The sequence below is a fragment of the Polyodon spathula genome, chromosome 21 (assembly GCF_017654505.1).
Source record: "Polyodon spathula isolate WHYD16114869_AA chromosome 21, ASM1765450v1, whole genome shotgun sequence".
In the NCBI taxonomy this organism is placed as follows: domain Eukaryota; kingdom Metazoa; phylum Chordata; class Actinopteri; order Acipenseriformes; family Polyodontidae; genus Polyodon; species Polyodon spathula.
In genome coordinates this window covers 4,956,768-4,983,930 of record NC_054554.1, presented here as the reverse complement: position 1 = coordinate 4,983,930, position 27,163 = coordinate 4,956,768, and the positions used below count along the sequence as shown (strand labels likewise).

General features: G+C 35.1%; 2 protein-coding genes across 6 annotated transcripts in view; one reads left to right on the top strand and one right to left on the bottom strand.

Annotated features, from left to right (window-relative positions):
- Positions 1-14,628, bottom strand: part of LOC121296549 (phosphorylase b kinase regulatory subunit beta-like) — a 55,051-nt gene extending 40,423 nt beyond the window's left edge. Inside the window, exons 1-8 of one of the 3 annotated variants that reach the window (XM_041222234.1) lie at positions 14,541-14,622; positions 12,787-12,883; positions 9,909-9,998; positions 5,370-5,508; positions 4,900-4,999; positions 1,869-1,976; positions 1,572-1,652; positions 158-273 (exon numbers count right to left, since the gene is read on the bottom strand). In XM_041222234.1, the coding sequence (XP_041078168.1) occupies positions 158-273; positions 1,572-1,652; positions 1,869-1,976; positions 4,900-4,999; positions 5,370-5,508; positions 9,909-9,998; positions 12,787-12,841 (689 nt within the window). In that variant the 5' untranslated portion in view covers positions 12,842-12,883; positions 14,541-14,622. Of the gene's footprint in view, positions 1-157; positions 274-1,571; positions 1,653-1,868; positions 1,977-4,899; positions 5,000-5,369; positions 5,509-9,908; positions 9,999-12,786; positions 12,884-14,540 lie in introns of all 3 variants that reach the window. The other 2 variants (XM_041222235.1, XM_041222232.1) reach the window with 2 other exon arrangements.
- Positions 14,629-14,821: 193 nt separating this feature from the next.
- Positions 14,822-27,163, top strand: part of itfg1 (integrin alpha FG-GAP repeat containing 1) — an 84,688-nt gene continuing 72,346 nt past the window's right edge. Inside the window, exons 1-6 of one of the 3 annotated variants that reach the window (XM_041222238.1) lie at positions 14,822-15,059; positions 15,930-16,002; positions 16,093-16,229; positions 18,522-18,579; positions 19,258-19,338; positions 23,310-23,404. In XM_041222238.1, the coding sequence (XP_041078172.1) occupies positions 14,882-15,059; positions 15,930-16,002; positions 16,093-16,229; positions 18,522-18,579; positions 19,258-19,338; positions 23,310-23,404 (622 nt within the window). In that variant the 5' untranslated portion in view covers positions 14,822-14,881. The remainder of the gene's footprint in view (positions 15,060-15,929; positions 16,003-16,092; positions 16,230-18,521; positions 18,580-19,257; positions 19,339-23,309; positions 23,405-27,163) is intronic. The other 2 variants (XM_041222237.1, XM_041222236.1) reach the window with 2 other exon arrangements.

Below are 27,163 nucleotides of genomic sequence, written 5' to 3'. Positions count from 1 at the left end.
ACTTTATTAAAGATGTCACATATCCATAAAGAAACAGTATCCATACAGAAACAGTGATAGATAATAATAATATACAATGGCAAAATATAATGCACATCAATTGGGTACTTCAATAAATGCTATACATAAGAATTTGAACTCCATTAATAAAACTCACCTTGAATGAAGTTCAGTGCTTCCATTGTTGTATTTACTCCCTCTCTCCCACATCCCAAAGTCAGGTACCCGGTAAGCTCTTTCCACACAGAACACAAGATTCTGAATGAATGCAACCTTAACAAAACAATGTATTGATTTATTTGAGGATTTGACTTACATTTCATCTGAAGAACAGCATCCAACTCAAAAATAGTTACATACATGTATTTATTTGTTTATTATATAAATGTAAGAAACATATATGTTGCAGAAACCAAAGGAGTTTTCTGTAAAATCTCCAGGCTGTGGATCACTGGCATTTGGTAGAGTATAAGTTTATATGTTATATGAGCCTATATTTTGTCTGTCAGCTTTTCATTGCATTTTATTTTAAGCACTTCTTGACTTTGACAATAATGATTTATTCGTGTATATTGATTGATTTGAACCATATTTAATAAAGCAAGCATTCACCAAGCATTTGCATACAGTGCTGGTTCACTTTAACGTTACCATGCAATTCAAACTTACAAACAGGGCACAATTTCATCAAAAAAAGGTGCACGGTTCTCCTGTGTTATCTTGTCCTATCTATCTTTATAAAATACAACCGAGCCAGGAGAAGTGAAGAGTGTACTGAATTATTGTATGTTCTATGAATGTAGAAATGCTAGTGCAATGGGGAAATATAACTGACAGCAGCTTTAATATAATATGAAGCAATAGAACCCCCTTAAGCACACAAAAACAATCATCAATTCCTGTCATGTACTGGAAATAAAGTTCAGATCTGGAAGGCGGCGGCAACCTCAGCTTGGAGAGATTCTGATAATACCCACCCACACACATACATGCAACCATACAATAAAATGAATGACACTTCAGATCAAAGTGCTACTCTTTGTGAAATACATAATGAAGCACAAAACAACCCCCACGCTTTTTTTTTTTTTTTTTTTTTTTTTTTTTTCAGTAAACAATTGCCAGGGGGTCATAGAAAGTGACTGAGATTGTGATAGTATTAGCCATTACTGCATTAACCAAAATGCATTTTGTAACCCAGAATGAAATTCTTCATAGCAATAAAACTCTTGTTTTAGATGCTATATTTGATTTAGTGAAGTTGTGTCAAGATGTCTTTTTTTAGAGCGTGATCAATGCGAATGGTGTAAATAAAAAATGTATTTGTGAGGAGACTGTACTGATTACTGTGTGTGTAACACACGTCTATTGCTGGAGACTGCAACTGAAGAGTCTCTCTCTCTCTCTCTCTCTCTCTCTCTCTCTCTCAAGAGAGAGAGAGAACTGTAATTATCTAACTTTCATAACTCGCACAGAAAATTTATGCTTCTGTGTCAGCTTTGGAAGTTAGATATTTACACAATGATTATGTATGAATTACAGAGGCCTCCATCTATAACAAAGAATAATACCTCATCTGTATTGTAGATAATCTGTAATCCAGAAGAGATCATCTCCACAAGATACAGCAGGAAGAGAGATAATGAATCAATCTGAAAAAAAAAAAAAAAAAAGACAGAAAACATGGGAAAGTGAACTATGATCCATCACCATTAACTTTTAAAAAAATGCATACAAATGTTTTGGCTGTTGACTTTCATTGAAGGAACATCCTTAACCATGCGTGTGCCTGATGCTCATGGTCATGGAAAATAAACAGCAGCCTAAAAGTATGTATTTCGATATCTAGAATGCAATATAAAAAGTACCTGAAGATGACAGTATGTGTCATAGGTAAAAACTTCATCTCCCGTGTGTATGTTGAATACTGAATGAAGGCATTTCGAAGGACTGGGATCTTGCTTAAACTGCTCAACCTGAAAGAACAGAAAAAAAAAAAAAAGCAAAATTTAATACAGAACAAGACAACACAAAATATCTGCACAGCTTACAGTAAAAACAAAACGGGCACAAAACATTGCGAGTGTTCCACAAACTCGCCTCAAAAGATCCAGAAGGACCAACTCATGATGTGGGCTGCTTTTTACAGAGACACACGCAAAGAACAGCAAACTCAATACACCTGACATGACGCTGGAATTCAATACATGCAACACAGATGGAGATCGAGAGCAACCTAATCGAAGGAACATGATTAGCTAGACCAGAGTTTTCAACTCTAGTCCTCACGTACCCTGAAATTGTCCAGGTTTTTTTAGTTTCAAACAAGAAATAAATATTTATTTTAAAACATGCCTTATTTTTCATTGCAGTTTGATTTACAGTGATTGTTAAAATAACTGGTTGAAACAAAAACTTTGAGCAAAATTTAGTACCGTTCACTATATGTTAAAATAATATATCTACTGTAGACCTACTGCATAGTACGCAAGAATGTCCCTAATACGTGTTACATACAAGTTCTCTATTTTTAGTTTCCCCCCTCACTGGTTACTTGCAAGGTCACCACAAATAACCCTGGTGTCCCAGATATTATTTTTTATGCAACACATTCTCTCCTGCAGCAACCTTAAAATAACAGAGGGAACAGAGCGTGTCATAACATACCAGGATTGTGCCTTGTTTGCAAATTTAACAAACATGTCTATGGATAATGTCACACAAGCAATAATAATTTATTAGGAATGACTGACGCACATAACAATCGTTAGTCCTCCAAAGTAATTTCAATAATCAAAATGCATACGGTGCTATTTTTTTTTTTTTTTATTACATGCCCTTCAAGCTAAGCAGTCTGCAAAAGCTAAGAAAACACTTCAAAATAGCAAGAATAAAAGTGCAACTTGGTATGGGTGTGAAATATCAGAGTTCTATTAACAAAGGTATTCGCCTTGCTGTTCAGACTCACTTTCTGCTTCAGTCATCACTTAATGATCTTACAGATAAAAATCGGTTTGTGGGATCAAGATTTTATTGACAGAATAAAAATCGTATAGGACAGATACAGGACACCGATGTTTTCAAAGATCTATTATATTATTTGACATTTGGATTTTAATTTTTTTTTTAAATCTAGTTTTCCACTTTTCCATGATAGGTATGTTTAGTTGTCCGCGAGACAAATGTAAACGGATTTCCTTCCACTTGTGATAGAATTCCTTTGACTGCATTCTCACTGAAACATTCGAGACAGTGAATCCTATTAATCAAACTTTTAATGTGCGGGCATTCTTGTTGAGACTTTAAATTAGTTTGACTCCTAGATTTAAGACAGACAAAAATCGCATTACGAAATACCATCTATTCTAGCTCCATTATTCACTAGATACATGATAATAATCCCAGGCTTTGTGAATGCATAAAAAAAAATGTCTCTCTAAATGAGAAGGTGTAATTACTGTACAGCCTAATTAACTGTACGAACAGCTACTTATAATTAAGAGACACGTATGCTTTATTTAGGTGAGTATGTTATACCTAATAAAACTTATTATTATTTAAAAAGCAGTTATAGTACAATATTAGCATCATGAAAGAATGCTGGAACCAGACACAGCTGTACAAGTATTCACATAATAATTACATGTATCTATGCAGTGTTAGGTCTGGACATTCTTATCAGCATACAGTGCTGCGTATCCACATGTTACATCCACCCTAACCCTTTATCTGCCACGATCAATCTCTTCAGCAACATTAGTTTATTATTGATTAGTTCAGAGATTGTAGATCCAACCAAAATATTTGTACACTGTGTTGTACGTGGTCCGTACGCAACCATTGCTGGAGATGTCACGTGAGTTCAGTGTGTTGATACGTAAATAAATCCTGTTCGTCTGCAGGTGGGTGTATCAACTTCAACCTCATTCTCGTTCTCCTGCCTGTCACTCACCCACACGGCAGACAGCTACTCTATCACAAACATTAATACCCTGTATCTTTCTAAACAAGGGATTGATGGGAGCGCCCTAACAAAAGCTGAATCACAAAACAATAATTGTGTGAACACAGTAATTGTTACAGCTGTGTATAATGGTATTTAAAACAGGATTCATTTATCCGCCTTTTTACATATCCACCCTTACTCTAGTCCCACCACAGTTAGATACGCGGCAGATTACTTTATAGGTTTGTAGATACATTTCCAAGAAGTATCAGTTCTCACTGCAAAGCAACTGCAACATATACAGGTGACTGCAAAATGTCTCATTACTTTTTTAGAACTATGGCAGCCAAATTTGTGTGACACAGACTGATACATAAGCACAAGTCCACAATGCATTGTGACACCTTCAGAACTGTTAGGAAAAGTATTTGCTTTGTTTGTACTATTCCTACGACATGTGGTATTAAAGCTATTGCATTTTTCTTTTTTTTTTATCATAGTAACAGAGATGTACTAACTTAGTAGTACCATGTTAAACAATATTACCATTGGCACTTGCTAGAATGATAACCTGCTATTATGTGTGTAGGTGTGAAGCTACACATGGCAGATCGTGAAGTATTTCACTTAATGTTCTTCCTTCTAAATGCAAGTCGGAGTTGTAATAGTAGAAAACACTGAGTAAAGTGTTGATGCTCATAATGCAGGGTAAAAACATATCTAAGCCTTTTGCACAGCAGTGTGTGTGTGTGTGTGTGTGTGTGTGTTTTTTTATATATATATATATATATATATATATATACACAAATTGACAACCTGTTAAATTGTTAATTAACTTTTACTTCCAAACAGTTTTAAATCATTTTAAAAGTTGCTGGAAATCCTAACAGATGACATTGTTGGATATAAAATGAATCCTTTTCAAAGCTCAAGTCCATGCAACAGCGCTTTACCTTATCGGCCTGGCGCATGTAACAGTACAGGATCCCTCTCATACATTTTATAGCGCAATGCTCCAGCTCGTGAGTCCTTCCCTTGTCATCATCAATGCGCCTGGACGGGGAAGATAACATGCAAAACAAATTGGAAATGTAGAAATTTAACAGCAAACTCAGAGAGGCATCCTAGCAGGTTTGTGAAATCTTCCAATTTTTTGTGGTTAGTAAGGTGGTCGTTATGCAGTAGACATAATTTGATAAACTCTAATACATAGAAATAAAAGGAATCCGTTATGGCAATTACTGTAACAAGGTAAATGTAAAAATGAGAACGTATTCTTATTGCAATGAATGTCTTGTTTTGCATGAACAACACAGTGCATAGAAGGAATTTACTAGTTTCACAGACCCAACAAGCACTAATCTCAGACAGAAGAAGAAGAAATAATCAGAGAACAGCAGCATCGTCCTGTACTGTATGTTACCTGTATGCGAGGGCCAGGGCCCAAGAGCTTGCAGCGCAGTACAAGTTATCCCGGACTTTAGCTTCAGTGCACTCAGCAAAGGTCTTGATAGGGAACAGGCCAGTTGTAGGGCTTTGGAAGTTCAGTACGGTTGATTTAACTAAAAAATAAATTTAAAAAAATAAAAAAAAACAACAATTGTGGTGAAAGATTTTTTTTTTTTTTTATATACAGTAAACTTGTCCTAATTATGCTACAAGTTTCCCATCTATAAAATTCTGTTGAACCGAGCACACAGGCTATACATTCCAATAACCAAAATTAATAGAAGCAATACACTTGGAGGTTATGTAATTATACATTATGTGAGAAAACTGCTGCTATATATACACATTATCTGTCTTTCATGTAAGCACTGCCTACTTAGAATTTATTTTTATTCTTCATCACTATATTCTGTCACTGCAAATGAAAGACACATTATTTTTTTATAAGCAAGTCCAGACAAATGCCATATAAGCATTCGAAAAAGCATTAAGAAAAAATAATATACAAAACTGGCCTAGGCAATTAATAAAAGCATTTATACCTGAATGTTGGCTAAGTAACCAGGTTTTAAAATTCTTTGGATCAAATGGCATAACTCACAGATGATTCACCTGTTACCAAACACAGACACTTCTATACAAATACATGCACCTCTTTTATTAATGTTCAAATGGCAACTTGACTTGTCGTGTCGTGTCCCACACCCAGATTGTCCAGCCAAGATCAAAAAAAGAATGATAGACTAAAATTATTTTCTATGAAGAGCATGACTATCAAGTGGATCTTGAAACTTACACTGTTTCTAATTATACATCATTATTCCTTCCATCACCAATACAACAAGATGCAATAGACTGAATGGCCTTACCAAAAATTCTGACTACAAGCAAATCAACAGCTTACCTGAAAGTCCACCCAGTGAGATTAGGCATTGCTACACTCCACATCAGAACACATGACCCGTTCTCCCTGCTGCATCTGTTTTGCAACCAGGGGATAGATAACAGTCCAGAGCCATTCCCTACAATCAACTATAGCAAATTAAATCCACTGAAGCACTGCAACATTACCACATGAATAACAAACAGAAACCCATCCAGAAACGCGAGACGTTTTCTTGAAATGCGAGACGTTTTCTTGAAATGTGTCCCAAACATTTGTCTATCATGTTTTTAATAAGAATGAATGATTGTATGTTCTTTTCTTTGCCTTTGTTTAATTCACAGACTCTTCTGGTCTGTTGAAAGAAAATCATATTTGTCTAAATATTATGATGTACTTCCATGCTGCTCAATATTGTGCATTTGAGATAACATAAACCACTGTAATTTCACTTAAAACAAATAACTAAGCTGTAAAAAAAATATAGCAACGGCTATGGCAAGTAAATGATCAATATTTGACACTGTAGAAAGAAACAAAATGGATGAAATAACATGACACAGGGAGCAAGCTGAGTTGGCTATTATAAGTACATGGACATCTGTGTCACTTTTAGCACAGATCTAGAAAGCAGCATCTTGCATCTATATTTTTGCTAGCATAACGCACAATGGGCCCACAAATGATGGCAGTCTTAAACTGAAGGGCATAACAACAACAGTCATCACCCTCACAGTGAAATGTTGCAGCTATCCCTTAAAAATTAGTTGTAGGGACATGGGAAACATAGTTTGTACACTGTGCACAGCAACCTGTTATGAAAGCGCCTTCCGTTTCAAAGGACATTCACCAGTGACTGGAAGCTTTCAGTCACAACTTATGGGAAAATCAGTAGTAATCATGCAGATTGAGAGGTTACACAACACCTGGGAATTCTGAATGAGTTGTAGCTTGTCCATATATATTTATAAAAAAAATACTGTACATATCAAAAAATGCAGATTGCAGCTGAACTGAATGTTTCCAGGGCAGTTACATCTTTAGTGATGCGAGAATCAGAACAAGGCAGTAAAATGGAAAATGCATTAGTCCTTTCAGTAGAAACGCTACATTATTCCTGTGTAAACAGAAAGTTACAGTAATAGTTTCTACTGGCAAACATCAATGCAGCTGTGTTGATTTAACTAATACAATTAAATCACTCAATATCATCAAACCATTCAACTAAAATAATGCTACAGTATGTAGACTGACCAGTTACTCTATACAATTGTTATTTAAAGACACCATATATTACCAGTTATAAAACAGAGTCTGATGTGCTGCTGCTAAAAAAAAAAAAAAAATCAGCAGTGACTCAGTCTAACAAGTCATTTCACTGAATTAGTCCAAGCAGGTAGAAGGAAATTAATCTTGCAACTAGCTAAGATTTTCCAGTCTAGTTAACTTCAGCCTTGGTACTCCATTTAATTATTAACTATTTGTTCTGACTTAAATGTGTATCTGTAATATAGCTGTGCTTTTTCATAAAACTGTTTCATGTTACATGATTAAGTTTAAAAAATTTAGCCATCATATCTGGTACTTAACACAGACAATCCAGAAACATAGAAATCATATATAAACCTGCAGACATGACTTCTGTTTTCACAACTATAAACATCTGTTATATCTTAGGGGAGGTCTTGACTTTCATTTTAATGAATGGGTTGCTATTATACTAAGGTAAGCAGTCTTTCCTGGATTAGCAGGTGAGACCAACTGATGGGAACATGAAAAAGTCATACAACACCATACATGGGGTTATCCTCCCTGGCCTTTTCTCTGTACCTTATATATACCATAATATATACTGTAGGATCACATTGGTCATAACTTGCATTCACTTTATACGTGTGTGTCTTTGGTCTGTTGTGTGGGTCAGTGGTTAAGAAAAGGGCTTGTAACCAGGAGGTCCCCAGTTCAAATCCCATCTCACTCACTGTGTGACTGAGCAAGTCACTTAACCTCCTTGTGCTCCATCTTTCGGGTGAGATGTTGTTGTAAGTGACTCTGCAGCTGATGCATAGTTCAGACACCCTAGTCTCCGTAAGTCATCTTGGATAAAGGCAGGGTGTGCAATAAACAACAGCATCAACGGCAAATGCCAGAGTGCCCAAGTTGCGTGCCGCAATGCCTCCCAAATTAAATAAATAAATAAATAAAAACCTTACAGCAAAATTTGCCAGTAAGCCCGTCTGTCATTGTCACCATTGTCCCTCAACACCAGAACTTCTGATCTACAACCCATTCATAAACTTCCTCAGGTCAGCTAGTCCGTTCTGTCACAATTTACTTTAATTTTGTTTAATCTCATTCTGTGAGAAAACGAGTTATTATCATAATGTATTATTGTTGCTATTCTGTTTACTGTGCACCTCCCAGCATTAAGCCACGAGAAAGACTTACTGTAGCACTGGTTAATGAAGGGCAAACAGAGGAAGAGACACTGTTAGACTGAGCTTAATAAGACTGCGTTTCCAGAATTTTTCAATCACATGTGTTCACTGGCAGTGTCACTGTAATTTTGTGTTTGTGGTTCCCGTTAGAACTCAAAATCATTTAAAAAAGAAAGAAGGAAGAAGCTGTCTGAAGCGGCAGCAAAGTGTTCTAGGATTTACTTAAATGTTCAGTTAAGCAATGGGATGCACGACAATTCGTCCCCGACAACAATTACAGTTGTCAAGTACAGTACTGCAGAATGGACGAGATTAGACAGAATGAAATTGAATTGTGACAGAACGGGCTTAAAATCGCACATTCTACTTAACACAACAAAGGCAACATTGCCTCGCCCTTCATGACCTTAGCCATGTCCTGTAAAGACATCTGGTACACAAACAAATATTATTATTTGCTCACAGCATGTTTTCTTTTGGAGGACTCCTGTCTATTGTTGAAAACTTGGAACTAAACATCCAATCTATTGATTAGAAAGTTTAAGACACTGGGCCTTGTTTAGTTGAAACCCAACAAGTCTTAAAATGTTTGGCATTTACTCAACAACATACAACAAGTGGATACAATTGAAGCACTGCTCATGTTGACACTGCAAAGCTGGAAATGTATGATGAAGGACAGACACTAAAGTATTTTGGTTAACATATTCCTTTGAATGTTGATTACCCTCTGGGAAGAGACTCAAGGAGCTGCATTTATAAGGTTCTTTGAGTGGTAACACAGCACAGGACAGTTGAAAGGCTTTCAATAATTTCAATTAATTTCACATTTCCATCATCCTCCTCTCTGAAGAAAACGTGCACTGATTAGTAATTCAAGCCAACTGCTCTTAAATAATGAGGACTATACAATATGTTTAAACAGCAGATATCTAAATGCAGCTGTCATTTATATCACTAAAATATGCATTTACAGAACTAAAATAAATGCAGAAGAACATTGCAATAGTTTAAGTTTTTTGTCACGATGCTATTGCTTTGACCTTGAAGAATACAGCTCAAACAAATGGTTCACATTCAATGAAAAATGACCTTTTTTCAAAAAGATCAACAGGACTAGAAGTCCATAAATTTAAAACCAAGTACAGTTGTAACAAAGCCAAGTGCTGTTTATGGATATCAGTTTACTTACTGGCACTATAGTACTTGTCCAGTTTATCCCACAGAGTCTCACCATCTTGTCTAAGAAGGTTAATGCTTTTCAGTGGTTCATATACAGAGCCTGAAAAAGGAAAATAAAAATCTGTATTAATCTCCCCTCAAATTTAAAGTAGGCATACACTGTACCAGGATGTAATTTCAGATTTTACTAAGTGCCTTAGCAGTCACAGTGAACAGGGAGCAAGTACAGGAGGACTTCAAAAATTGTCTTAATCATTCTTTAGTGTATAACTTAACAAGCGGAGTCATTTTGAGTTCCAAACCCATAGAGTATGCTGTACACATGGAAATAACTAATTATTTTATCAGCTCCACTTATGCAGCATATTTGAGCAAACTCCCTCTAGCAAACCAAAAATGAGTCTAAGTGGGGCTGTGATTTAAACAGCACAGACTAGACAACATCACGGCCCAAATCCACAATGACATTGCCAACAAAACATGCAGAATTGCCGAGCTAAATTTAAATATGGATGTCAAACAGAATTTAAAAAGATCTCCTGGTCTAAAGCATTAGTACAAATAAAGGATGGCAGCAGAAATTCACAATATAGTACATCTCGTCACCAGTGAATTTGGTGTATTTTAAGACCTTATTTTAGAGCACATTCCATTTGTTAGACCACATCTGTAACATGTTCAAGGTGATTTGCATTTTAATGGGATCAAGCCAGGGTCAATACTTCAGGTACTGAAAATTCAGGAAAGGAACAGGAAATGTATTTATTTATTGTATCTGCTTTTAAGCAACACAGACCTAACCAATTCTTGTTAGCTGTCTTTATATGGAAACACGGAAGTCGTGCAAGAGAGCTAAATGTTTATTTCTCAGTGCTGCTCTAAAGCTGAGTGACCTGAGCTGCTGGTTGCTAGGAAGCAGCCTATTGATTATACGTAGCTCATGCAGCCTTGTAATGACTGAAGATAAGTTTATAGAAAACCTTTGTGGCCACATACTACTTCAGTTCTGTCACTATTTTCCAAAACACTTTCTTCAAACCAAAATCAAAGCATTAGATTGTCATTATGGACACATTACAAAATATCTCTGTGTGCCTCAAAAAGACATTTACAAAATCTTTGGAGTAGAATCTATGAGTATACTGTTACTATATTTAAAAGGTGATTTAAAAAATATCACATTGGCTCACAAGTTTAATAACCAAAGGCTTACCCAGTGGTAGAACTAGTGGTATGTACCTATATATTACAAGGCTTATGCATATATTACCCTGTCCTGCAGTAAAAAATCAGATGTCATCAATAAAAAATAAAAAAATGAAAAGACATGGCTAAGTTTTAATTTCCAATATAGAAAAGAAAATGATGGCATTGCCTCAATAAATTAAATTCTATCCTCCCCATTTTCCCTTTATTAGGCAGCATATCTAATGATTAATTCAGCAAATCAGGCAGTGTTTCTACTAGCTTATCCTGAACATATAATTCCCAAACCTTTATTAATTCGCTTTATTGCCATTTCTCCTGTTCTCTTCACTGGCGTGCAGTTAAAGTTTTTCATTTCTAATACACATATCTATGTTCAATCTTTAAACGTACAACACAATTGACCAGCCCTCTGTTTTATCCTGATCCACAAATGATTTCCTGGAAATGGAGTCAAATGGAAAGGGATGCATTCTATGTTGTACCATCCTGCCTATTTTAAACTGGATGAATGGCAGTTATTCTAATAACTAATCATTTAAATATGAATATGTTTAATTTCTAGCATTTCACTTACCGTACTATGAACAAAACACACTAAAAAGCATTTTAAAATACATATTTATATCGTACACCTTACTTACAGTCACAGAACATATTAACATATTTATTCTCACAGGAGAATTGTCCTGGGGATCAAGCAATCTGTCTGAGTTTTAACCAATGTCTATCACTAGTATTTTTCTACTGTGCATGTATGTTAATACAGGAGTTTGTAATTCAATTTAAAGAATAAAACATTTTGAATAAATATAACATTCTTCATTATTCACAAAGCATTTCCCTCCATAGCTTACAAAACTGTCTCTGATAGCAACATCACTCAAACATGTACTTTTATTCTGATCCTTGGTAACTGTTACATATTAAAATCTTAAAACACATCAATAGATTGTGCAGTTTGGAGCACACTATAAGGCAAATTTCATATTTAAAAGTAAAAAAGGCACAGCAACAAAAATGTAATTTGGACTCGGTCGAGTATTTTTAAAAGTACTGTACTTATTTAAATATTATACTATTTCTTACACATTTACATCTATAACAGCTACTTAAACGCTTCCAACTGTTTCTATATATTTAATCATTTAGATGTGTGCTGCATTATGTAATAAACTTACACTTAGTTTAAAAATAAAGACTCTGTATACACTTTACTTTAAACCAGACTGTAAAATAAGTTTATAAAATAGTTTTAAAAATATTTCTGTTAATGTACAGTAACACAACCCCCATTTGGCTAAATAAATAAATAAATAGAGTTTTGTTCCCTTCCTTACTGTTGTAATTAGTAACAGGCTAGTAGGTTTCTAAAGGGGAGCATTTCTAAGCTAAAACTACATGTGGATGAACACAGAATGCTAAACTATGAAACAATGTACTAAACACACACACACACACACACACACACACAGAATAACTGATTTAGCTTAACATGATTGTGGGATATTGCAGAGGCTTTTAATGCTTCATATTAATTCAATTACGTAGACATACAGTTACCATGGAAGCGAGTGGCATTGTGCTTTTTAAAAAAGATTAGAATAATGCAAATTCAAGAAAGCAATTAAATAGTGCAGACGTGTAAATTAACAACAATAAAAGACTGCTGTTGAACTTACCATAACTCCCCTGGTTAGGACCAGAACTTGGGCTCTCATCTTCGAAGCGTGACATTTTCAATTGGTATAGTTTATGATTGATCGTCTTTCATCTAAACTATAGCAATTTGCAAAAACGGTTAGTAATGGTTAAGGACAATCAACATCAAATAACACAGCACGTACAGTTAGCAAGGTTATCGCAAAAACACAAAACAAACACTCAACACAAGCAAAAGGAAAAAGTTTGAACACGGTCTGTGATTACACCGTGTAACAATTGTTACTTATTTATTTATGTATTTTGTTCCTGGGTAGTAAGTGTTATTTCCTAATTGCTTATGCCTCAAAAGTATAGAAAATGGCTATTATTCCCCATAAACTTTGCTTTTGTGACCAGGACAGTGAGTAAATCTCGAAAACTACTCACTTCTAAATCTTTTGTAGTCATTTTTGTATTACTTTAGTATAAATACATGTTAATTTGGATTCATATGTTGTTTTTTTCTGACTTTATGTGAACGAAAAGACACACATTTGTCCGTTTTCCCATTGGAAAGAGTGCTATTTTGAAATATCACTGTCCTGGTCACAAAAGCAAAGTTTGTGGGGAATAATAGCCATTTTCTATACTTTTGAGGCATAACCAATTAGGAAATAACACTTACTACCCAGGAACAAAAACTGTGTTACATAGTGTTATTATTTTTTTATTTTTTTTTTGTTTCCCGATCTTTCCTACTGGTTTTTCTTTTTCATTCCCTGCACTGTTCCCAGTTTATGATGACACCTCCATCAAATTGGACACGTAGTAAAAAAAAAAAAAAACCTAGATATTCGTTTTACAAAATTTTAGAATATATAGTTGGAAATGTTTGACATTTGTCAAATGTTTGAAATTTGTTTTGTGTCTTTCAAGCTGATCCACAGTATAGTGTAAAATATAGCTGCACCACAATTAAAACTGAATCTCTGAAGTTCTAAATTCCACAGTATCTCAAAACTTGCCCTGTCGTCGGTGGTATTATTGTGGAAAGCCATTTCATTTAAGCATGTTTATAGTTTTTAGATGAACATGCAATAAATACACAAATAAATAAAAGACATATATACTTAAAATTCAATGTTACGGGGTTCTTATTGAACTATGGGAAACACAATCTAGAAACTATATAGTAATTGAAGACGACATTCATCAGGCTACTCTGAAGTGTGGACTGTTTAACTTGTTTAATACGTCAAAACAATAGTACCGGCATTTATTAAAGATTATTCCACCTTCCACCACGCAAAAAACGCGTTATGCTGCAATGGCTTTGACTGCAATATAATGTGTATTATTTGTCAGATCCACAGAACAAGCAAATAATAAAAGAGAAAAGCATCTTCAAATGTACGTGTAATACTATTAGTTGTATCTGAAGAAAGTAGCTCATGTTAACTGCTTTAAAAAAAATAAAATACCGTTATTTATAGCAAAGGTTAATGATGGCCATTGCAAGCTGCACTAACATCACACTGAATGAAGACCAAACAGTACTGTGCTTAAAATAGTATAGGAAACTAGTGTAGCATTTATGACGGCCTCCCGCCTTAGCTCAGACAGAACTTCAGTGAGGGTTAGGGGATGTTTTTCTGACTCCGTTTAGCTATAACAACACTATTAATGAAAGAGAAATAGGAAAACGCCAAATATCAACCTACAGGGTATACAGCAGACATGCAGTACATCTGTTAACCAATGACAAACAGCCATGCACGTAAATATGTCAAACCTGAACGTTTCAATCTTGCTTTGAATTCCAAAAACTTCCAGCTGACATCTCCCAAACGAGCCATATTTACAAATGAATCAACAAGGTACGACACTAACGTAAACTGCGCAAAACAGGATGTGCTTTGCCGATCAATCGTTAAATATTCACGTACATTGTTTTAAACTAATGACGTGAAAACATATGTTATTATTGTATCACTAAAGTATTCATTAACGAAAACAAAAAACGCAGCCTTTTGATAAAGTGTGGTTTTTTTTTCCCCTCCCAGACTGACGCACTGCCGTAAACCGTATTACAGTATTCCGGGTTTTTGTTGTTGAAATTGAAACGCGATCAGGATGTGGATCTTTTCGTTCTCTTTATTGTTGTTTTTCGTTGTTTTTTCCAGTCATTTGCTAGTCCTAGCTCTTCAGAATGTCACGGGGGACTTGTTCGGATCTGAATCATACGGAACCATCGCTGCTTTTGGGGATTTTAATTCAGACAAGCAAACGGACCTGTTCATCATCAGAGGTCGTCAGTACCAGTCGATATTACTCTGATCTTTGTTATGCTTAGTGTATCATTTCCTATTCTTGCATATGTTGTCTTTAGTTTAAAGTGGCAAAAACGTTGGTTTGTATTATTACTATATGCTTGGCTAACTCAGCTTGCAACTTGGTGGTGTAAGTAGGAGTGGAATTCATATAATGCGAGGTGTGGTCACCAGTGTTTGATCTATAAACGGTACTAGTACTACATAGATAGATTTCCGCGAATTTATTGGTTAGATGTAAAGTATTTAACCCTCTGGAAGACAATACAATCCATTAACAGTAGCTGCATTTTAGCCTACCACAGTAGTAAGTCTGAGTCAGGATTCCCACCCGTATCACAGCCATAAATAATTATCTTATTTTAGACTATAATACTTTACTAAGCACACGTTCAAGAACGCAGCCAGTCAATGACGGGATTCTGTATCATGTAGGTACAGTATGTCCAAGAGAACAGTGTACAATATCATACACATTATCGCTCAGAAGAACTTGCCTGTCAAGAGGCATATAAGTGAAGTTCATCTCCTGGCCCTGTGAACACTTGTCTAACTTGTCATTGCACTATTTGTAACGTGTGTGTGCCATGTACAATTTTTGTTATGTCTTACAAACAACCCAAGGGTTAAGCAATGTATTCGCTGAGAAGGAGTTCAAAATTGTTTATTAAATACCAACTAAATAATAGTATTTTAAAAATTGATTAGCAGTGACAAAATAATTATTGTTTTGCCAAGCAAAACAAATTGTTTTTTTTGTGGCTAAATATGAGGAGGCATTTTTGTATTTTGCCTTCTCTTCACAAGTGTAGCCAGTGTTAAGTTCTCCTCTTTTTCTTTCTTTTTTCCAGAGACAGAACTCATTATTTTCCTGGCGGATTTAAAGGCCCCTTACTTCAAGCCTAAGGTGAAGCTTTCATTGAAGTGAGTGTTGCTTGTTTGTTTAGCTGATGTCATCACTCTGCTCACATGGGGTGAATCTGGCAAGCTGACCTGTTCAAATTCCTGTTTCAGGGATGTCATTATCAGCAGTGTGGTTCCAGGAGACTACGATGGAGATTCACAGATGGATGTTCTTCTCACCACTAAGACAAATAGTGTCAACCAAGAAACATCAGTTGTAATTTTCTGGGGAAATAATCAAAGTCTAGGTAACCTTTTCCTTCTATATATCTCAGATGTAATCGGCTGTTCTCAAAAAGCTTTACAAATGTTAAATACAAGGCTGTACTGATGTCTTGGTTCTTTAGTTAAGAAAGAACCACAAATCATGGAAAATGTATATTTAATAATGAAATGTTTTAGGCTTACATCTTTAGGTTGTTCAGAACCATCACTGCTTGACTTCTAAGAGACCCAGCAATTGGATGTTCCTAAAGCTTTTGGAAGATGACATTCTTAGGGATGCCATCTCCTAACATGCTTTTTAAATAACAAGTAATCAATGTACATTACTTTCTGGAAGTGTGAATGCTTTCAAATGTGGAAAACATGTATGGTGATTATAGCTCTGTTGTCTCAAGGCTAGTCCTTAAGTCATTTAGGCCCAGATTTATAAACATATTTTACGACCGTAAAATGGGAACTGAGGGTTCTGAATTCTTGGATGCGATTTATAAAACACACGCAGTGGCATAAACACACAATTTAAAACGTGATTTGTGGGGCAATGTTTCTGTGCGCTTTAGCCCTTGATTCTTATGTAATTCTGTGTATGCATATGTAACTCCGGGGGGGTTTCTGAATGAAACCGCTAAAATTGGGAGGGGATTTTGCAAATGAGGTCTTAAATATTCAGTCTAATTTATTAAAGCTGCCGGTAACTACAAGCCTTGTATTTGCTTGATTATTTTAAGAACTCTGAAAAGCAGGCATTAATTTGCTGCAGTCAAACAGTAGACTATATACAAGCAAAGGTGATTGGGAGACTTGTCTACAGCAAAAAGGAGACATTGTTTTCAAGGACAAAATAACATTTAATAATATTTTGTAAAGAGCTCATTTTTTAACCCTGTTGATCAAGTCAATTTGTAAGTTAAGGTTTGTAATACCAGTACCGTATTATTTTGCAAACTCCAGTTTTCAATACATGTTTCATAGCTTACATGACAAAACAGTCTGCAAATAGAGAATATAGAATCCATATAAAAAAGGTTCCTAGAAGCACCTAAAAGGTCGCTCCACAGTGGCAAAGCAAGGTTCTAACGAGAGTCTTCTTAGAGTATATGCTTTATTAAAAGAATGGTGGAGGAGATTAAGAAAAGATGGAACGATACTCCCAGGCTCACGAAAGAAAAGGTTTCATATAATGAGGGCTCATCCTCCACCGTTATTTTAGTAATGTCTATAGAATGTCGTTTTGTAATATGGCATTCTGGTATGTAACTGAATAAGACTTTAAGAAAATATAAGTCATAGTTAAACTGAAGACTGTTTGTTTGAAGCTGTATGGAGTTATTGTTGTTGAACATATTGCTGTACAATAATGGAAGTGTTTTCCACCCGCTTGACTGCCATGGATGTAAGTAAATAAAGGTTGTTGCTTCTGTAGTTTGAAAAGTCTATATGCCTGGAATTATTCTATACGAAATAAGAAGTTGAACTATTATGCGAAGCACAGTAACTGGATGAAGCATCGTAATGTATAAGCAACATACTACAAACTCCGAAGTGGTACATTTGTTTATTAAAAAGCCACCGCACAGTCCATATTTTATTCATTTGTCCTGGTTTTGTATTTTGAGCTTGTAATACATCGTCACGTGTTACAAGTACTGCTTGTACCAAAATCTCCAATTCCATATTGGTAAATTTCAGTTTTTGCTTCTAAGCATCCTCATCACCATGGCTAGTACCAGGCTGAGGTCTTTGTGTGCCATTCATTTTCTTTTGGAATGTGTAGCCTACACCCACAGGGTTGACCCAAAACTGCTATTTATTGCGAGAGATATGTAATTCTCCACCGCTAATTGCAGTGAGGGGTATTTAAATTTCTTGATTGTGGAATCGCCTGCTTTCCCTAATTAGTCTTATAAAATAGGTCGTTGTTTTGACGAACACGCATATTACATGGATTTTTGCGGTTGGTTTTTCCACTTTATAAGTTTGGGTCTTAGTTTATGAATAAATATATTAAATGAGCTTATGTTTTACTTGTTAAGGTGTAATTTCGGTCATTCCTTATTAGGTCACGATGGAAAATAGGTTGTTTAACCCTGGGACCTGGTTCAGTTCAGGTAGTCTTGGTCCTATGCCGGATATTAAAACAACACACCCAATACAATTTGAATGCTATGCTTTTTGTGGGCTTCTCCACTTACTGTAGTTTAATTTGCATGTGACTTTCAAGTATAAAACTAAAGAGAAAACCACCTTACAGTATATCATGCATTTGCAAAGGTTTTTACAGTTTTCTTACACTTACACATTTTGTTTTTGAGCAGATGAAAATCATAGGACCAAATTAAACAAGACATTTCAGGATGAACCCTTAATAATGGAGTAAGTATCACATTGCAATGCACTATGAGAAAGCAGTGCATCCTAAACATGTGTTTATTTTAAACTAGCTTCACAAATTGGCACCATATGTTTTCTGTGCTGTACTTTGCATATACTTCTATCTTGTATGGATGTTTGCTTTTATGTACATTTGACATTTACAACTTGTGAAAGACTAACCCTTAAGGTTTTACAAAAGGTATTCCCAAAAATATGTTTTTATTCTTTAATTGTAACTGTGAACAGGTTCAAATTGTAATCGTTTTGCTTCATTTTCACATTTACCAGTTGTTATTGCCCAAACAGCACCGGAGAAAAATGCTTTTCAAGGCTTGCAGAAGATTTTTAATTCTAGAATCTGTGTGTTATTAAATTAAATGGTAGTATTCTTTCTTTGCACTCACATTTACTGAAACATACAAGCTTAATAATTGGCTGGAATCTGGATGTACTTATAACTATTAAAGTAAGCCACATTCATCATACTGCATGCTTGTTTGTATGCTTGTTTGTTTTCTGACTATGTATCTCATTCTATTTAACAGACAGATATTTAAAGTAATTAAATTATACATATAATAAGGGAAGGCCAATGGTATGTGTTATTTTATTATGTTGCATTTAATACTGTTCAAAAATGAACTAAACCATTACTCAATTAATATATTTCTTTTTCAGTTTTAATGGTGATATGATACCTGATGTGTTTGGTGCCATTAAAGACAGTGTCGAGCCGTACATCTGCTATCTGAATGGAAGGTAAGACACTGACATAGGTTTAATATCCAGTCCCATCTCTATAAAGATGTAGCTTTCTATAGGACACTGTCATTTACATATAGGATGATAATAAAGTCAGTTGATCACTGATGTGGAAAAACCTTATTTACTGCATTATCCTTCTGCAAGACAAATGACGCCAATGTTAAGCTGTGGTTTCATATTCATGCAATAAAGATTGTGTCCTTGTCTAATTAATTTTTTCAGTTGTCTGGCACGGCATTATTTTATAGTAACTAAAAATGGCCTTGTCTGACTTAACGTTTTGTTCTAGCATATGCACATATCCCATCTGACTGTCACTTAATGATAAATTAATATACATTATGAATGCTGAGCCTGCAAGCCATTCAATTCTCCCCTGCTCTTTTTGATATCATCTGCCCAATTCTCCACTGTGCTCTAATGACAAGACATGACTTACTTAATTGAGTAACGTCAAAAAATTGTGCTATATTCAAACTTTCTGTAATTGCCCTTGTTTCATATTTCCCTTTCACTTAAATGGAGACATTCTTCATAATTTTAAAAGGTTTTGTGAAAATCCAGACCACTGTAAATAAAGTTTCAAAATTTCAATCAGCAGCATTTCAAGCAATGTGCCAATCATTTCAGCTTAATAATATGTTAAAGCAGAACCACATGATTTACAAGCTCCAATTTCATCGGATCCTTCCCCTTAGGGAGCTGGAGCTTAACTCCGAGCTTATTAACAAATGATGCTAATCTAAAAGGACATTAATGCTGTGATACAGAGGGGCATTTGTCAGAACTGACGCCACTATGCAATAGAGCAGACTGCCACTGTGGAATCCTAAAATCATCTTGACTGCTGTCAACTGAACCCTCTACAGGTGTGTGACGTTGAAGAAAATAAACTGAAGAAGCTTGAGTTTTATAGCTGAATATTCAGTGAAATAAAATATTTAGGTCTACTCTGGCACTGTTCTCTGGGTTTTAAGACTACTTAGTTCCTAAAAGAGTTGTAAAACTTTACGTTAAAGCAGTCCATGGCAGTTGTAAAGTAAGTTTAAAAAAGTAACGTGTAAAGAGGAGCAGTTGAATTTATTTTCTTTGCTCTTGCAGAACTAAGTCCCTTTACAGAAAATACTACTCAAGAACAACTAATTATTGTAATTATGCTGTAATAAAAATTGGCATAGGTATACCTCAGTTAAAAAAATGTAGCTACCATATCTAGTACTTAACACAGACAATCCAGAAACATAGAGATCATATATAAACCTGCAGATGTGACTTCTGTTTTCACAGCTATAAACATCTGTTATATCTTAGGGGTGGTGTTGGCTTTCATTTTAATGAATCGGTTGCTAGTATACTAAGCTAAGCAGTCTTTGCTGGATTAGCAGGTGAGACCAGCTGATGGGAACATGAAAAAGGTCATTCAACACCAATACCATACATGGGGTAATCCTCCCTGGCCTTCTCTGTACCGTATATATACTGTAATATAAGCTGTAGGATCAGTTGGTAAATTTATATATATATATATATATATATATATATATATATATATATATATATATATATATATATATATATATAGTAGGATCACATTAAACCCACCCCAGCTACTGAGTGGCAGCAAATTCCAACATTTCTATTGGCGGATTATAACCCGTTTGTGAGATTTAAAACTAGATTACAGTTCGATAATTTACACACTCGTGGAATTTAAAACAGAATTGCAAACTGTGGCGAAATGTAAAAAAAAAAAAAGCCAAAACACACAAAAACCCCAGAAGAATATACCCATGGCCATAAGGATTTTGTTGGAAGACAGCAAAGGAAAGGAAAGACAGTACAATTGAAGTGTGCAAGATCACACAGATTGTGACAGATCAAAAATGCCCAAGAATTGTGGAAAGTAATCAAAAACACTAATTTCATTAAGTATATAAAAAAAAAAAAAGCGATTTAGATAAAACCTGAAAATGCCAAAAATAAGTAGTGGAAAATGAAATTAATAAAAAACAGATAAAGATAAGCCCTAATTATAAAGCATGCTTAGGAATAATATGCTGATTTGGTATGAATACTGGTGTTAAATAAAATGTGACAAGCAACTACTTTTTTCCCCTAACAGTTCTTTATGGTTAAGATTGTTTGTTAGGGTGCGTCCTCTTGATTTCCTCCAGGCTGTATTGAAGCTTGAAAGTGTGTAGATTCAGCCTATTTGAAATGGAGGTCAATCCGATACACAGAAGTTACCATGGAAACTGCTCTTCTGATTTATTGTTGCAACAACAGTCTCATCTACTGTGTCTTGTCCTTAAAAAAACGATTAACACCATTTATTTTTCTTTTTTTGTTTGGCAGTGCCTAAATGATTCGTTATTTGCATACACACTGCTAGAGGATGTTATTTACCGGCACAGAAAAAAAAAAAAAGTCGGGTCTTAAAATAGAAACTCTTTTAATGTGTCAGAGCTGACGCAAATCTCTTTAACTCCAGTCCTGACCTAAGAACACGTTTTGTTTTCTAATAGGTATCTTCACAGTCCTTTTGAAGTCTTCTGCCGGTCACCAGTCCTACAGTGGATTAATACTTTTTAAAGAAATGTGTTGCTGTGGTCCACAGTTTTGTGGTTGCAGTCTTCACAAGTTGGACACTTGCTGTCGTTCACACTTTTAAATCTCTGTTTTTTCTACTCATTTCATGGCCAACTACTAGCAATCTACTCTTGGCTTTACACACTGAACAGACAAGTTCTGTGCTTAAGATCCTTTGCATAGCATGATTTGCTTAATTACGTTTTTTTTTTTGTTTTGTTTTTTTAAATAGACCTTGATTAGTGGGTTATCACAAGGTAATGCCTGTTTAAGTAGACTTTTAACCTATTATCTGATGGCCCGTGTAGTATTTTGCTGAAATTGAAACAGGGTTCATCTTCTAGATCTTCAGTGTTTTCTTTACCTTGTTTATCTGTTAAAGTGATTTATAGTTCCAATGTTTATGTCTTGGTTGGGCATTTTGATATTTTAATAGGTGCTTCTACATAACAAAAAACATTCCTGTTTTCAGGAACATGGGCTGCTTCAAATGTTAAAAGTTTATTCTTTTTTGTGTGCTTGTGTTATTATGAATGCATTCCTTTGACTGGTTTCACAGAGTCTAGTTGCTGTAGCCCTAATCTTGGACAAGGTTTAAGCTTCTAGTAGATAAATAATATAACTTTGTTATTAATAATACTTATTGGTTACACATTTATGTCTGAAAACGCAGTTTGCTGAGCTCAGGAGACTAATTGAAACATATCTCCCCACTAAATTATAATGTGAAATGATGATCAACGTATTTTTCTAAACTGTCCGTTTAGGACTCATTTCTCTTTCCAAGATAGCAATCTGCCTAGCAAGCTGAATACTGAGTTCTTTCAACTCAAGGGAATTGGAAACAAAGGCATATTATAGCAAGGACCTGATGCAATTGTTCAGTAAGATTTGTATAAAAAGGTATGCATGATTCTCTGTGCTGGTGTAAATTAATCCTGATGAACTGATCTTTAAACAAGTCCTGCCTTTCATTGGCTTCCATCTACCTTTACAATCACTGTTTAGTTTTATAATGTGTTTGTGTGTATTAGGCTTATTTAACTATCTCTGTTTTTTAGCAAGTGGAACAGAAACATGTTGTTAAGTGAGTATAAGAGACCCCTCTGCTCCACCAGCATAGAACACGCTTCCTTGAGCCAGGGGAAGTATTGCTTCACCCAACATTAATAACAGTGCTATAAACCTTCAATTAATAAGGAGGCCAGTAAATCACCAGCAAGGTTTATATAAAGTTTGTATCCAGTGTTTTAAATCATAAAACAAGATCCAGGTTAAGATCCATATAAAAAACATATCATTTTTCTTACAGCGATGTTGGTGTTTTTTCATACTCAACTGAACTTTTTTTTTTTTTTTTTTTTTTTTTTTTTAAGGAACCTGTCATGGCAGAAAGCACTGGACACTGATGCAAAAATGCGTATACCCCATTCTCATGCATTTATTGATGTGAATAAGGATTTCACTGCAGGTTTGTATACAATATTACTTCATAGTACTCAAAATGGTCAAATAGTAGTTCTAACATTAACTTAAAAGTGCAGTCCTTGTAAAACTTTGTAAATGATGCTTGCTTATGCAGCCTTTTTTAAACGAGGAACTGTGACGGGCACAAACTAAACCCACAACCTTCTGAAATGGGGTTCAGAATGCTGCTCCTTCACTTAACACTGAACGTAATACTTTCAAATGCCAAACCTTGGGGTATAGGTTTCTTTAGCATTTAACTAAGAATATTAAAAAGAAGAATCAGTCTATTAGAATTGAAGACTCAGATGAATTAACATAGCAGAGGCTTCTGCAGTTTTTCTAATACATTTTGGTTTCCTCTGATCTGTTCAGGTTTAGTGCTGATTGCTAGTGACGTTTATAAACCAGCTATGGAAACTTTTTCAAATTTTAATTGTTTTAATTAATTAATTAAAAAAAAAAAGTATAATGTTGTTCTAGAGGTCAGCACACATATAGGATGTACAGTTTGTGGGTATATGAAGTGTGATGAGACTCTAGTACCCTGGCAGGTGTCGAACTGCATTAGCGCTTTCATTCTCTGGATTATTTCCCCTAATCCAGTTTTGCTGGAGTTGAACACCCTGTCACTGCCACTCTGATGGAAGATGTCCAGTAATCTGCTGGTTCTGTCGATATGTTAGCACACTGCTTTGGGCAGGGGGCAGGATTAGCAGTGTTTGACATGCTGATGTCTGCAGTTTATATTGCTGCTTTTCAACAGGATTTATGGGATTGAGTGACAAACTCAGGATATTTTTACTGACCCAGATTAACCTCCCTTCCAATTTAGCTTCACAAAACGGTCCAAATAGCAACGTCTGGTCTACCATTTTAGGCCATCCTTCCATAAATTTAAGATAAAGGCACCATTTTGTTAATTTAGTTTCATTTATATGTGATTTAGTATGTACTATTTACAGAAGTTCAATAGAGTGTTTTACAGTGAAATTATATAGGATATGAATTAAAGAGAGAATATGCAAATATTTGCTGGACTGAAAAGCAGATAACAGAAAATTCTCTGCGTAGGTTTTCACAACACACCTAAGAGGTTTCTATTTTAACCCATTTCAAACAAATATGTGCTTTGTTGTGCAGTGTTTGCTTACAGGGTTGTGTTAGGATAAAATGTTATTGATTTTTGGATGGTAAGGAGGGCAAATACATAATTCAAGTGTTTTGATTACTAGTATATTAAACTTCAGTGTAAAAGGACTTTAGAAATTTCAAAGTGAAATGTAAGAATAGAATCAAATGAAATCAGTTTCTATGAAATACATCTTTACATATGTATACAGTATTCCTTTCTTGTAACTCTAGTTTGCTGTTGTGGAGAGACTTGCTATTTCTGTGCTAGAAAGGGTTACACTGTATGTGATTGTGACTAGCTTCTCCACTACAAAAGCTAATGTTCTTGTACTCAGTTTGGACACTGGGTTCCCAGCTTAACTTAAAAGAGGATGAACCAAGCAAGACAGGGTTAACTTTCTGCAAAATTTCTGAGCTGTGAAAATCTGTTCGGAACGGTTCCTGAGGCAGACAAATGTAGTCCAGTGATTGGCAATAATAAAGGAAAGTGCTTCCAGCTGGAGAGAAATGCCTGTACAAAAACAAAAACGATAATTGCCCTACAATTATGTGTTAAACTGTAGTGTGTTTTTGTGTTTTTTTTTTTTTTTTTTTTTTTTTTTTAACAAAACATTACATTTACTACGTTATTAGATGAATTTCAGTATTTTTGTGTTTCAGCTTTCCTGTGCACCTTTTTAAAATAATGGCAAATGTTCCAGCCAAGGAAATTGTTCTTTAGTCAGACCAGTCAGACTGATGTGGTTAATGGGCAGTTTTAGAATGTATGCATTTATTCTGACTCGCACACATTTTATTAATAGGCAGGCGTATACAGTCTGTGGTTGCAGTAATTGGACATTTTTACAGTAAAAGGTGTTTTTTGGTTGTTTTTTTTTTCCTAATAGAAATCACTAGGTGACTCGCTTTGAATTTCTATCTTTTGTTATTGGTTGACTGTAGCTCCTTTGAGAGTCCTTAAATGTCAAACTATGTAAGACTGAAGAAACTGCAATGATTCTTGCAAAATCATTTTATTTTACTGTTTTTATTTATGTTTATTGTTATGCCAGTTGATTTTGTTGCATGAGAACATGTTTGAATCTATAGAGTACAAATGTAAAAATGGTATCATTTGTTTACTTTAAGCTGTTTAATAGACTGCATACATCATTTACATTGACCTTGAACATAGGGGGAATGAATGTAGTGAATGAACTGTCATGTTCTTCCTTGCAAGACAGTAACAGCATTATTTGCAAGAGGTTTATTAGGTTGCAGTCATGGCAAATACATGGGACCGAGGTGTCAGAGCTAATTCATTGTTTTAGTGGGTGGTGTTGGAGAAGATGGGCTTTCACTAGCTTACCTACTTTCCTTGACCTTGAAAGAGTAGAATAAACCATGTTAGCACAGTCAATTGAACAAAAGCCAGGCAATTGCTGCATAATTTCATTGTGCCCAGCTGAGCAAATAGTGACTACAGATCCAACTAAAATGAATCAATACTGAAAGTTTTTTTTAAATGCGGCATGTGAGGGCAGTGGCTTAACACTCTACATTTGAATTAAATCCCGGACGTGTCACTTTGCTTCTTCCTGATCATAACATAGTTAGCACCTAAAATAATATGCTGTATCAAATGTATAGTTTGCAATGTGCTTAATCAGATTGCATCACCCAGCCAAGCAGTGTAAAATAAGTTTAAATTGTTTTAAAACCATTGTCCTATAATAACTCATCTTGTACTTGCATTAACATTGGCAGAAGGGTTATGCGGGATCTTTGATGCAGAATGTTGCCTGACAGCGACATAATAAAACGGTGTCTTGTTTGTTAGTTTGCCTGCCTTTCAACGTATTGTAGAGGAGGGAAGAAGAGTCACAGCTTACAGTTTGTCTTGTATTGTTTTTAGGCGGAGCTTGATTCCCTATTCAAAGTCTTCAAATGCTGTCTCACTTTTATTCAGCATTCCATATGCAGCCAGGAATCCTACACATTGTTATTAGAATGCATTCAGCTAATTCAGTAGACTACTTATAGCTTGGTTCTAAAAGTATCTGAGGTAACTTTACTGTCTCCAAATAGAGCAGGGGATAATGAAGATGAGCCAAGTTAAGCTTCTAGCTCGCATTGTAGGCTTTAATTTCTATCTGACTTAATATCAGATTTCCCTATTGAATGCCCTCTTTGTGTGATCATATACAAAGATTATTCATTTCAAAGGGAGATAATGTTCAAATAGTAATATTAGAAAACATAATTTATATGTGGGGAGGAAAAAATAGAAAAGTAATACCATGGCTTTAACTGGTTGCTAGGCAACCCTGCAGTACTGCATTGTCTTCAGCACCTAATTAGCTAGCCTTTTCCACCAGATTGACTAGTTAATTACTAAAGCAATGTGAAAAATAACAACGGTTTGGCTTATTGTGGATTCCCTTGGCAGTTGTTGTTTAAAGAATAATTCCTCAAGTTACAGTAGGTATTGCTAAGAATAAAAAAAAAAAAAAAAAATACAATTGTTGCCTTCTATCTGTGCAGTACCTGTTGTTTCAAATGAGTGCTACCCAAGTGTTTTATAATGTGTACTACATTACAATTAAAAAAACAACTCCTGAGCACCCCATCCAATTAACTATTAGAGAAA